Source organism: Diplotaxodon limnothrissa, linkage group LG17 (assembly GCF_057381915.1).
Source record: "Diplotaxodon limnothrissa isolate DT_005_m linkage group LG17, D_limnothrissa_male_GT1.1, whole genome shotgun sequence".
Lineage (NCBI taxonomy): Eukaryota > Metazoa > Chordata > Actinopteri > Cichliformes > Cichlidae > Diplotaxodon > Diplotaxodon limnothrissa.
Window position 1 is genome coordinate 31,543,790 of NC_140612.1, and position 13,878 is coordinate 31,557,667.

General features: G+C 37.6%; 1 protein-coding gene across 3 annotated transcripts in view; it reads left to right on the plus strand.

The window, feature by feature from the left end:
• cacna2d4a (calcium channel, voltage-dependent, alpha 2/delta subunit 4a) overlaps positions 1-13,878 on the plus strand; it is a 97,528-nt gene that overhangs the window by 11,709 nt on the left and 71,941 nt on the right. Inside the window, exons 10-27 of one of the 3 annotated variants that reach the window (XM_085376421.1) lie at positions 1,678-1,767; positions 1,925-2,038; positions 2,154-2,232; positions 3,205-3,338; positions 4,301-4,378; positions 4,866-4,946; positions 5,046-5,120; positions 5,225-5,311; positions 5,412-5,483; positions 5,644-5,705; positions 5,865-5,932; positions 6,017-6,062; positions 7,302-7,399; positions 8,197-8,290; positions 8,724-8,816; positions 9,618-9,745; positions 10,838-10,957; positions 11,753-11,821. In XM_085376421.1, coding sequence (XP_085232547.1) covers positions 1,678-1,767; positions 1,925-2,038; positions 2,154-2,232; positions 3,205-3,338; positions 4,301-4,378; positions 4,866-4,946; positions 5,046-5,120; positions 5,225-5,311; positions 5,412-5,483; positions 5,644-5,705; positions 5,865-5,932; positions 6,017-6,062; positions 7,302-7,399; positions 8,197-8,290; positions 8,724-8,816; positions 9,618-9,745; positions 10,838-10,957; positions 11,753-11,821 — 1,588 coding nt within the window. Of the gene's footprint in view, positions 1-1,677; positions 1,768-1,924; positions 2,039-2,153; positions 2,233-3,204; positions 3,339-3,758; positions 3,777-4,300; positions 4,379-4,865; positions 4,947-5,045; positions 5,121-5,224; positions 5,312-5,411; positions 5,484-5,643; positions 5,706-5,864; positions 5,933-6,016; positions 6,063-7,301; positions 7,400-8,196; positions 8,291-8,723; positions 8,817-9,617; positions 9,746-10,837; positions 10,958-11,752; positions 11,822-13,878 lie in introns of all 3 variants that reach the window. The other 2 variants (XM_085376422.1, XM_085376420.1) reach the window with 2 other exon arrangements.

The following is a 13,878-nucleotide window of genomic DNA, read 5'->3' on the forward strand; positions in this document are numbered from 1 at the left end:
ACTTCCCAACACCTGCTCAGTCTGCTCAGTCTCAGTGTGTGTGTGTTTATTTGTTGTAAGTATGCCCTACTTTCACTCCCCTCCACATCATGGCAGTTTGGGTGAGGTCGCCGGCTGCTGACAATTTTAAGTTGGTCACATGACCTGTCAGCAAGGGATCTGATTGGGTGAATACATAGGATATTCTGTAGCAGAATGGGCTTACAGATGTTGGCTGACACACTTGCACAAGAGGGAACGCACATGTAGAGAAAGACAATCATCAGTTTTGCAGTTGTTATACAAGAGTTCCAATATTCCTACATAACCATTCACTTTTAGTCCTACTGAAAGTCACACTGGGTCACTTTTTCAGTCTTGTTCAGCTTTCATTACTGGGAAGATTACTTAACACAAACCTGCAAGCCAACCATGTTAAAGATGCAGTACACAACATGCCCCAGTGACACAGTACAAATGCACATAAGCAAACAGTCTCATTTGTCAGAATAGCACGGAGCAGATATGTGGGATTAAATGCAATTTGCAATATTTTTGTTTTGTTAATAATACTTCACAACAATTTCAGTTATTTTGAGCATGTTTCCAATCCAATCCAAACCAATTTTATTTATAAAGCACTTTAAAATACCCAGTACAGGACCAAAGTGCTGTACAGAAAATAAGTTAAAAACAATAGAATAAAATAAATAAATAAAACACATAATACATAAAAATTAGAACAGCCCTATATTAGCGAAACAAGATAAAACAGCATAGAATCAACTAAAATAAAACTTAAAAAAAAATAAAAACCAATATCTCACATGGTGTCAAAGGCCAGGGTAAAGAGGTGATTTAAAAACAGGTAGAGAAGAAGCCTGTCTGATCTCTAAAAGTAGATCGTTCCACAGTTTTGAGTCACTTTTTTTACTAAATGTCTATATTTAAATATAATTTACAGCACATAAAATCAGTTTCACTACGCTTGCAATTATTCTTATTGTTCTAATTATTTACTATTCACATTCACAGACACAAGAGCTCCTCTTACGTGCTATTAATAGCTGCAGCCGTGTGCAGTGGTCGTGCATGTAGATGTTTGATCTGTGGTTGTATGTGGCTTTGCCAATGCTTTGTATTTCAACCCTCTCTTGCACAGAGACAATAGCAGTTAGCAGCAGTTTTTGTTCATACTAAAAGTATTCTGTTCAAATACTTTTAGTATTTGACACCAAAGAAAACACATTTCCTTTTCAGTTTTGTCATGATGTTTCACATTAAAATTTCACTTCTTCCTAAAACCGCATTTTCATATACAAGTGACTAGTTAGAGAAGTGTTTATATCCATCCTTGAGCTATGCAAGATGCAACATTTTACAGGGTTTGTCTTTTATAAAAGAAGTTCATGCACACTTACAGCTTTCTAAAACTGAGTAAAACCCTTTTACATGGTCATTCCTCCTCCTCATATGTGCATGTGAATCTGTCTTTGTTTGTGTGTTGATTAATCTTGATTACCTTCTGGTGTTGCAGTAGCTTTGGTGTTAGTGGTCAGTGTGCCAGGAAGCCGGGGATAATTTCTCTACTGCGCTCTCTTTTTTCTGTTGTGACTAATTCGGCTGCGTTTGCCCGAAGGGAAGCGCATTGGCTCACTGACAGTGTCTGTGTGTTTACTTTTCTGGGTCTCGCTCCAGCATTTCAAGCTTTTGGTGGAACAGCTTCATGTGAAAGGAGAGGGCAAAGTAAAAAAAGCAATGAAGGAGTCTTTCAGGATTCTCAATGAGGTTTGTCTTTCCTTGCCACAATCATAGCAACTGCTACCCCTTGGCCGTAATAATAGCGAAGCAAAGTTATTTAGGAATTCCTACCTCCACAATACACAGAGCTTGAGTGCAGATTTTTAAAACTGATTAAACTGGATGTGCATATTTATGTGTTTAGGCTACTGCACTGGGGCAGGGCAGCCTGTGTAACCAGGCAATCATGCTGATAACAGACGGAGCCATGGAGGACTTCCAAGATGTTTTTCAAGAGTTTAACTGGCCGGAACGACGGGTATTATAAAGACCAGCACAGACAAATATCATCCTTTAAAAGCTGTAGTAGCTGAGTATTAAATTAGCGTGGCTTATCACGCCGTACTACATATAGCACTTGACTTTCTCTCCAGGTTCGAGTGTTCACCTATCTGATTGGACGGGAGATGACGTTTGCTGAAAATGTCAAATGGATTGCCTGCAACAACAAGGGTAAAGCCCAGTGTCTTTAAATTTGATGGCTTTGTTTGTGTTGTCACATTTGTTTGTACTGACAAATCCTTCATAATCATTACAGGAAGACAGCAACAGTAATAAATTGAAAATTTTTTTGTAAAAAAGAATAATTTTCTGAATCTTACGAAACCCCTGGTGCTCCCAAAAGAGGTGTGCTGGCCCTGTGGTGATTCCAGGTGGCACTATGAGGAACTAAGTATCAGGTGCTGCCCTCTTGTGAATTACAAGGCATCATGCAGCAGCTTAGGAAATAATCACATTAGCTCCTTCTAGCATATTAAAATCCATGGCTAAATAACTGATAATCAGCACAGATACACTGCAAACATATCCCTGGCCAAAAATGTCATAACTGTGTCTCTATAACAGGTGCAATCCATTTTGTTGCATAAACTGATAGTTGCTTCTACTAGCAGGCAGATATCTGTCAAACAGATATTTTGTTGCTGTTTTCTTGCAAACAGCTTCTGCTTAAACCTTCTGGATGCAGTTTCAGTTTGCTTAATAGTGTTTGCACCAGCGCTCTTGGGAGATGTTACCAAGGGGAAATATGTTGCACGTATTCACTTGGCAGAGCTTCAGTAGCCTGTTGTCGCTGAGCAGCTTCACTGCAGGTATCCCACTGACGTCACTGTCTCCCACTTGTAGAAATGCCACAAACCTTAGACTAAGCCAAGCTTTAAAGAACGTCAAAAACATATTTGTATCAGTCGGAGATTCAAGCTGGGATATTTGTTTCATGTTTTGGAATACAGGGTGTTCTGATGTCTGATAAATGAGTTTCTTCTTCTAAATTTAATACCCAAAGGCAGAAACCTGAGTTAAAAATAATAGGTGAACAATTTATTTTCCAAAAACTAAAAAAGAAAAAACGCTTCTCAGTTTTCCATCTGAGTAGTTTATGATACGAGTTACAATACATGTGTGTCTTTTCTGTGTCTTCTGCAGGTTATTACACACATGTCTCAACACTGGCTGATGTCCAGGAAAACGTTATGGAGTACCTCCATGTTCTGAGCCGGCCAATGGTCATCAACCACGATCATGACATCATTTGGACTGAGGCCTATATGGACAGTGTGGTCAGTCTGCTTGTCTTATTATTGTTGTTTAATATTATTATTTTTGTCAAAATTTAATAAATGAACTGGTTTTTATCTTTGTTTAATATTTTTTGATGATCTGAAACATGTGAGTGTAGCAAATATGCAAAAACTAAATATATAAAGAGAAATGAGGAAGGAAGCAAATATATTCACATATTCACTTAATTCTGAATATTTAGACTATGGTCATTATAAAGAATGCAGATGTAAAGCACCACCTCCCTGGCACATTTATTACATGTATTTAATATTAAACATTTTTTTTCTTATGAATTTATGTTTTCCTCCCTTTCATTTGGCCACAGAAATATTACATTGTAATTTGACAATCTTACTGGAGGTGTTATTCTTTAGCCATTCATGTGTGCTTTTTCCCCCATTTACCATTAACTTCAGTTGCCAAGTACAAAAAAGGTAATTGTATGTGGAGCTAGTTTTAGAGATTTAGCTAGAAAAAGAAAATGAAGTGTAGCATTTGTAACGACATGCTTAGGTTTTGTTTAGTTAGTGGTTGTCAGTTTTTAGTCACCTCTAGTAGTTTCTTATAACTCCAGTAGCTTTTGCTAAAGCTAAAGTTAGCTCATCCTCGAGATACCAGCTGATCTAATGTTGTAAGGCTTGGTTTTTCACTTGAAACCACATTTCAAGTGGTTTTTCAAAATGCTTTATTATAAATTCATTTAATCAGTTTGAAATGTAATCTAAAGTGGAAAGTTTAAACTTTTTTTTTAACTATACAAGCCGGTACTAGCTTTTTTAAGAGTTAGCTTGTAACTTAACAAGCTAACTCTTAAAAAAGCTAGTATCTCCAAATCACTTATTTTTTCAAACTCTGTAAACAAACCTGGATTTGTTTTTGGGTTTTTTTTTTATTAATTAATTAATTTTTTGTCCACAGGCTAACTAATTTATCTGAAAGTGTGTTTATTGTATCACAGCTGTTCAACACTCAGGCACAAAGCCTGCTCCTGATGACCTCAGTAGCCATGCCTGTGTTCAGCAAGAAGAGAGAGACTGTAAGTAGTTTTTTACAACTTTGACCTCACATTGTGTCTTTGTGTTGATAATGGTAAATTAAATTGAAATGAAATTGTGATAGATCATAACAAAAGTGGGAGTTTATATTCATAAATCTGTATAAGAAATAGGGTTAAAACCGAAGGAACCAGCCTTGATCTGCTAAGAAACAGGCTGCCTTAAATTTGGAAGCCTTGTTTGATTCAGTATTAACTTTTAAACCACAGATCAAAAAAGTCCTTTCTTCAAATCAGAGCTGGCTGCAAAATAAAACCACTGCTCTAACAGTGTGACCTGGAAAACAAAGATTAACAAAAAGTCACTCACTTATCTCCAGCTAGTTCACAATACTCCATCGAGGCTTCATGCTGTTATCATCTCAGATTTTATTTGAGCTTATTGTTTATATTTCGTTTCAGAGTGAGCGCTATTTAATGTGATTTTGATATATTTAAAATTCTAAAATGATATTTTTACCTCATAAAGTTATCGCACGGGATTCTACTGGGAGTAGTAGGAACTGATGTTGCCTTGAGAGAACTGATGAGAGTAGCTACAAGATACAAGGTAAACCAGAAAGTAACACACCCTGTAACATATATGCTGTACTTCAGTACTGTCAGCAGTTTGCTTCCTTATGGCTGTCTGCTTATGGTCTTTTTATAGCTGGGTGTTCATGGCTACGCCTACCTCATCACCAATAATGGGTACATCTTGTCTCATCCTGACCTGCGACCTCTGGTACGAGGATTTTTTTGTTGGTATTAGATAATGGATTATGAGTACATGCCTCTTATTTTAAAAGCATACTCTTTTGTCTGTGTGCCTGTGCTTGTGTATGGCAGTATAAAGAGGGTAAGAAGCTAAAGCCTAAACCCAACTACAACAGTGTGGATCTGTCAGAAGTGGAATGGGAAGACAGCGAAGAAAAAGTGGGTAACATAAACTTACACGCATTTTTGACCCTTTAATTTCACTTATTTTCTTTGACTTATAGTTTAAGTTGCTGATATAGCTTAACTTTTTTTTTAGCTGAGGACCGCCATGGTTAAAGGAGAAACCGGAAACTTGTCTTTAGATGTGAAAACTTCAGTCGATAAAGGAGTGAGTAATTTTGTTCTTCAGGAATCTGTTGATGTAAAAGGAGACTTAGTGACTATTATATCAGTTATTTCCCCTTTTTGTCCCGTGTACCTCTTTTTTCAATAGAAAAGCTGCCTTTTTGTGCTCACTGTGGTGTTTATGAAGCCTGTTTTTCTTACAGAGAAGAGTGATGTTCCTGAAGAATGATTACTACTATACTGTCATCAATGAGACACCATTCAGGTTTGTCCAGTTTCTTTAAACTTTACTAAATTCCTTAAATTCTCCAGTAAAACAAAACAAAACATATAAACAAAACAAGTCTCCTTCTTACATTTTCTATATTGCCTTCTTAAAGTTTCCCACATACTGTAACGGTCTTGGCCTTCTCTGTGTTGACAGTCTGGGTATAGTGTTGAGTCAAGGATATGGACAGTATGTCTTCATAGGAAATGTCTCTGTTGAGGAGGGTAAGTGTCCAATCTCTGTACATCTGCGTTTGTGTCTGGGTTTCATACACCCTGGCTTATGTCTTGACTTCTCTTCTTACGCAGGTCTTCACGACTTATTGGCTCCTGATCTGACCATAGCCAACGAGTGGTGAGTTTAACTTGCAGTGTAACAGGTTGTGAGATAGGTTGTGTTTCCCATTTTTCTACAGGGTGGTTTATCCGGTGTTCTGACAAACCGTCCTACTTTGGGAAGTTGTCCTACCCATAGGTTAATTTGACGGTGACTTCTGACAAACCCGAACACCGTCTATGTTGCACATAAAGTCAGAGTTTTCAGTGTAATTAAGGTGCTTCCTTTTTACCCTAACTTAAGATGAACACATAACCTGGTCTGGAGAAGGTTTCGGTTTTGAAATCGGTTGGTAACGCCACATTTTCATTAGACAGCTTTTATAGTAAAGTGCTGTCTAGATTATCTGATGTACTATTATTTTTTTATAAATAGAGCTTATTCGGTCAGAGCTCATAAACTACATCAAATGAAACTGTAAAGTTACAGCAGTGCAAACTGTATGTGTGGCATTGTCACTGGAATTTTCTTACATTCAGCATAAAACATTGATGCAGAAAATAAATGTTTTGTGTATAAATGTTGATCCTAATCTGCTGCTAAGTCCCTTTTACACTGCTGGAATTGCAGCTGCTTGAACCCAAATTAGAAGATTGATGGGTCACATTTGTAGGCTATATATCAAAGAGAACATTCAATCAATAAAATAAATTTTCTCTTTGATCTGGTAGCAGACTAATGTGATTTCCGTGGATCCTGGATTAGGAAATGGGAGAGAGTTAAATCTGAATGCACTGAGTAACCTTGTGTTTAAACGTATCAAAAATTTCATATCTCTGATCTGCAGCAGCTGCACAGTGAGTGCAAACTAATAATGTTAATAAATATGTTAGATTGAGATAATATATTTATTTTACAGCTCTGCATGCTTATGACGACTCTGAGTTCACAATTTTCAGCAGCATTAATCTCTGCCTCACTCTTAGCAGTATTATTGCTGTTATATTCTTTATTTTCTTTATAGACATCTTATCATCTTATATTAGATTGAAATAGTCACATTGAAAAAAAATAGGTTTTGTTGTTTAATGGTGGCTGGCAAATAGCTTCTAAGGTGCATTACCACCACCCTCTGGGAGTAATAGCATGTTGCATACTACAAGGTGCCCATAAACAAAGGAGAATATATATATTTTAAGACAAGAAACAGTTGCATAAACTGTTGGTTATTTTTTCTTTCTTTCGTTTTTATTTAGTAACTTTGACTATATTTGAAAGTCCTCACCGTGCTTAATTGACATATGTGTGCGTTTGTAGGACCTACTGTGAGACAGACATTGACCCAGCACACCGCAAGCTGAGTCAGCTTCAAGCTGTGGAACAATACCTCACAGGCAAAGAGCCAGATCTGGAGTGTAAGTCGTGACTTAATGTCAAGCATCGCATGAATGCATCAATGTCAGAAGTATAAAAATGTGTGTTTAGTTGGATATTTTTTTGTAGCTGCTTCTTGGTAATAAATCTTATGCTGCTGTTTATTTCCCCCTAAATTTATATTTATTAAATAAATAAATTGTTTAATTTTGCTTCTTCTTGAATTCAGTCATCCGATCCAATAAACTGCACATACAGTAAGTTATTATGATGATTATGTTTTTCATGGGTCCAGGATTTATTATGTCTTGGTCTGATTTATTGCCAAGAAACACTGTTACAACAAAGAAATAATCAGCAAAAATTTAATACATTTTTCTGCTAAGTTTATATACCAATAAGTATATGTCACTTGTGACTTTGTGCGATGTGCAGGAGTAAGCACTTAATGGTGAGTTTTGTACAACTCAGCATCAAATATGCCAGAGAATACTGAATCACAGGGAGATACTAATATGCTGGACATTAGAACAGGGAATAGACAGTAATGAGTCACGACGTGACTCGAAACTGGAAATAAACTCAGCACAAGATAGAAAACTGTAACCAAAATGAATCAGGAAGACATCTAAACAGGGAATACTTTGTTACCCCCACAAGGGAGGTAGCAAAGAACAAGTAACACAAGCAATGTTACAAAAGAAACAGCATTCAAACATACTGTAGGGTCATTCTCAAAATCCAAAAGAAACGTTAACTCGCAAAACGCAAAGCCCAGGGTCCAGAACTCAGGGACCATAGCAGTATAAAAGCACACCGTTATACTTTCTCTGAACAGGTGATATGCAGCTGCTGCAACAAACGCTGTTTGATGCTGTGGTCACGGCTCCCATGGAAGCTTACTGGAACGCCCTTATGCTCAACGTATCCAGGTGAAAATGAACACAAATGTTCCTTCAGTTCATGCCACCAACTTTTTACACAGTTGGTGATTCTTATCTATACTAACATATATCATTATCTATACTAACATATATCATACATCATTCCTGCCTGTGGCCATCTCCCTGTACAACGCATCCACTTAACACACTGTTTGCTGCTACAACTACACATGTTTCTTTTCCAAATATTTATTTATAAGTGACTTATGTATGTATGTATGTATATATATGTATATATTGTACTATTCTTAGTTAGCGTATTGTCTGTCTTGTCTTAATGTTGGTTTAAAATGGAGCACTGTAACAAAAAATAATTTCCCCCAGGGATCAATAAAGTATTCTGATTCTGATTCTGATTCTGATATTTTTCCTCTTTATGTGTGTATGTGCGTTTGTTTGTTTCTCCCTCTTGCTCTCTCAGTATGGATGAGGGAATTGAAACAGCATTCTTAGGGACCCGTTCAGGCCTCATAAGGTTTCTGAGGTATGCCGGTATCGAGAAAAGAATTGGCAAGTGAGTAAGAAAAGTCCAACTGCATCTATGTTGTCATGCTATTATATCCAAAACCAAATAGAAACTGGTGTCAAAAAACCTCTATAAAAGGTTTACCTTAGACTGATGGTAATTGAAGACCTGATGATGACTTTATGCCCCCGTCTTGGTTAATTAAAGGTAAACTGAACTTAATCCCTGACACCCAGGTGGCATCTTTTGGGAGAATTTTCTGTGTAGAAACACAATTAGCATATATCCAAAACATTTGACTTCTGTTTAGGCTGTATTTGCATTTAGACATCAGGGTTTTGAGATATGACAGACACAGCTACAATCATCAATTTAAGCAAAGATGAAGATACAAATAAGTCTTCCACTACTCTCACTACTCTCTCTATTGTTCACCCTGGGGTTGCCCTCCCCCAGGCTTGTCCCTCTGGCTTCCTGTCCTGGGTTTGGGATTGGCTGTTCTCCTGCCCTGCACCCCTGTTCTTTGTTCCAATTCCGGGAATCCCCTCTATTTGTATTATTACACCTATTAATCGCAATATTGCAATATTACAAGCAATCCCAAACTATAGTCTCTTTAACTCTAATGTATATTCATTAATCTGTTATTCTCAACATTAGTAAATCCTTTCTTTAGATATATCTCTTGAAAAGCAATGGCTGTCTTGTTAAGGCAATTTAATATCACTATTTTTTTGTTTTCCAATTTTAGTTTCCTACTTTATCCAGTTGCTTTTTTCCATGTGTCAAAGACTCTTCTTGTTAATTAAGCAATGGGTTGTTCTTTTAGCATATTTTGTCTCTCCCCAGGTCTTTCCTGACCTCCACAGACAAGGAAAATATGTTCACCCTGGACCATTTCCCAGTGTGGTACCGCAGAGCAGCTGAGTACCCAGCTGGAAAGTTTCTATATTACATGCCCAGACAAGACACTAGAGGTAGGAGGACATACCTTTACTTAGTATACACACACCCACAAAATAAAACAAACAAACAAATCCTACGAAATACTATTTATGATGGTGTTTTTTCTTTTTTCTTTTTGCAATGTTCAGCAAATTGAGTAAAGAATCCCCCATGTAAGGCTAGTTTTTGTACCGTCAGGGGGGTACAGCTGCTCTTTTCTGTTTCCCTCTATGTATATTAATGCAGTTTGCATAAATCCTGAAACATCATGAAACATCTACTCTGAACACCCACTTTATAACATCTTCAAGGAAACAGCAGTACTGGAAGACTCTTCTCTTTTTGTTGTAAAGTGAAGAGATACAGGAGAACATTCGCACCCACTGCCCGTATGCCTTTTCAAGTGTCATACAAATAGTAGATGAGCCCCGTCAGACATGTGAATTTCCCTAAATAAAGTTTTTCTTATTCTTATTATTCTTATTTGCATCAACAAAGTTCTTTGACTGGTTAGGAGAGATCGGGAAATGTGATTTTTATTGAGGCAAAGTGTAAAGTATTTCATCCAGCTTGATGTATATCCTAAGATATGTCTTGATGAACAGTTTTCAGCATCAGAGTGTGAAAATTAACAGCCGTGTCATCTTTGCCATCACATCATACTAACCTCATTTTTTTTGTAGTTGAGAAAGGAAAAGTCAGAAAAAAAAGCATGCAAGTTTGAACCTGGCTTTTCCCTGCCTCTGGATTAAATTCTCTTGTTTTGCTCCACTGGAATAAAATGTATTTTTAAAGAGCTTTGAAAAATATGTTGGCATTAAAGCGATTTAGCCTGCGTCAGAGGGCAGGAATGTAAATTTAATCTCCACTACACAGTGCACAGTGTGCAGCTGGAAACACTGCTGCTCCTAATGTCAGAACACAGTGGTTTTGTATTTTCTGCATCTATTTCCTTCGACTTACATGCATAGTTTTTTAGAGTTATAAAGGAATTTTAGGGGCTTTATGTTGACTGGTGATAATCATTTTGTGGTGTATTTCCACGCTTGTGAGATGCACTTTTAAATATAAACTAGTTCCCAATACGTATTAGGAGTTTGATAAATGTAGTGTGTTGTTCTTAGATGTATTCAGGGACTATGAGGCTGACTATAGCGCCACCTTGAGTGCAGAAGAGGTGGAAACCCAAGCGGAGGAGGGAGGGAATAATCCAAGGGAGGCGGAGAATGAGGAGGAGGAGGAGGGTAGAGGAAAACTGTTTCTTTTACTTGGCATGCCTCCTCTTTTTCATTTGATTTTTAGCAGATAAATCCTGTTGTCCCTGTTTTCGATTTGTTTCTCTTCTGCCTTTTTCTTAGTCTGTCGTTCTTTTTTCCCTTCTTTCTCTTTCACTCTCTCTCTCTCTCTCTCTCTCATTGCATGAGCATGCAATTAAAGTATGGAAACCTCCTCTCCTTTCTTAGAAAGCCTTCTCGTAAAGCCATCTTAGTTACATAGTTTTTTGGGCATCATTTTTTTCCCATGCTGTCATTGTGTCTTTTTCGTCTTAGTGACCGAATAACAGAAATATAAACATGGTGCACATGGACTAATATAACACACTGACAACATCCTTCTGTTATAAATGTATTACTCGATTAGCTCTCATAATCTGTGTTACATAATGGCTTAAAATGTTAATCTGGCTGGTATGTGTGGTTTGATGACAGTTGGCGTCAGCTGCCACGAAGGCTCAGAGTAGATGCACGGAAGAAGCATGTGCAAATTTATTACATTAATCCAAACTACCTCTCCAGTCCAAGTCAGCCTGTCACATATATATGTTTTATTTAAAAAAAACACACATTTTTGACATGCTTAAATTTCAACTGCCACAATCACTAAGTGTACGAGGATATAAATATTTCTAAGAACATTTTCCGCATGCACATACAGTAATCCTGCATGTCTGTATATCTGGAAGGCATCCGTGCATGCACACATACTTGGATTTATAAGGTACTGTAAATACCTGCTAATTGTGTGTGTTGTTCTACCAGCAGGGAGGATCATGATTGCTGCCACTGCTGTCACTGTGACGGTGGGCAAGAAAACTGCACTTGCTGGAGGTAGGATGACAACTTCTGTTTTAATACACACCCTATCTGTCTCTTGCACACATGCTTCATCCCACCGCTGCCTCCCTCTTTCTCATTTCTTTTTAATCTCCTCTTACCTCTCATTGCTCTTTCAGTGTTTTCTCTGCCTCTAAATTTTCCATTTCTCTTGTAAAACACTCAACCCCTGCATATTTAAAGCATATTGTTCTCCAGTTTGCTCTCTCGCTTTTGTTCTTTTCTCCCTCGTCTGTGTCTGAATTTTCTTACATTTTCACCAAGTAAAATCAGCTTGCTGCAAAATGTATTGGTGGATTTGTTGATGACATTCGAACTTGTTGAGTGGATGTTAATTGCCTGTGGTGTGAATTATCAGCAAGACTTTGCTTTGTTTGGCTTAAGTTCTGGCCCCTTGTGACACTGATGAGTGTGTCACATTATTGCATTTGAAAAAAAAGGGAGCTGTAATTGAGTGTGTGAGTGCGTCTCATTTTGTACGTTCAGAGTCTTTGGCTTTGTTTCACTGATTCACTGATGTGCAGGTTAGTGTTTGTGTGTTTGTGTGTGTTTGCCCTGGTAAGTACATCTGTGACTGAGACACTCATCAGTCATAATTATCCGAGCGAAGAATCTCTGAACAAGTTTGCGTGCGTGGCTGTCAGCATTTGGTGTCTCATTACGATGACAGATAGACAGAAGCACAGTTAAACACACTGACACAAACACGCGCTTATCTGTGTTCCACAGCTTTCCTAGAAATAATCTCAGGTGTGAAAATCTTGTTAAATTTGGAAGTGGAAAACAGGAGATAAGGGAGATATGAGAAAGAGTTTAAAATACATGTTTCAGTCTTTCTCTTAGCCTTGCCAATTGTCATTTTTTACAGGTTTTCTTTCCTTTGCTACATTCTTACTCTTGCTGCTGGTTTAGAATCCACACTGTTGCAAAAGGCTGAACTTAGACCTACAATTTGGCTTACTGAATCTATTATGGGGTTTCATTAAACCACAAGCTACAAAGGAAAGATGGATGTGAAATAATTATGATGTCTAAAAACAGTATTTGATGTGTGTACAGTATAAATGAGATATATTCCAAAAAATATGGTTATAACAACAACATTTTTTGAATTATACATTCACCAGCTTTTTCAGGTTCAACTGCTGTTCAAGTGCTCTTAAAACAATTAATTTAATTATCCAATCACATGGCTGTAACTCAGTGGTTATATTCAAGAAGACATGGTCAAGACAAAGTTCCAACTGGCTATCAGAAAGTTGATTTTTAAGTGACGTATGAAAAAAAAGAGAATATCCAAGGAGCAGCAGTCTTCTAGGTAAAAATATCATGTTGATGTCAGAGGTCAGAAGAGAATGACCAGACTTCTTTGAGATGATAGGAAAGCGACAGCAACTCAAATAATCAGGTGTGACAACCAAGGTATGCAGATGAGCACCTCGGAATGAACAACATGTCAAGCCTTCAAACTGATGGGCTACAGCAGCAGAAGACCACACTGGGTGCCATTCCTTTCAGCCAAGAACAGGAACCTGAAACTTGATCAGTAGAAGATTTGGGTTGCTTAGCCTGCCTCCATTTCTGCTGTGACGTTTTAATGGTGTGGTCAGAATTTGGCATATACAACATGAAAGCATGGATCAGTGGTTCAGTGTATCAATGGCTTTGTATCAATGGATGCTGGTGATATAATGGTGTGGGAGATATTTTCTTGGTACACTTTGGGCCCCTTAATACCAAATGAGCATTCTTTAAACACCACAGCCTACCTGAGTGTTCATGCTGACCATGCCCACCCCTTTGACCACATTGCACCCATCTTCTGATCTATTTCCAGTAGGATAATGCTATATGTTACAAAGCTCAAACCATTTCAAACTGGTTTTTGGAACAAAGCAGTCCATTCACTGTATTCAGATGACCTCCACAGTCACCATACAGTGGCTTGCAAACTTTTCCACATTTTGTCACATTACAGCCACGCACACCCCACTTTTCAGTTATTTATTTGTAAAAAATGTTTGGAAACATGTATGATTTTCGTTCCATTT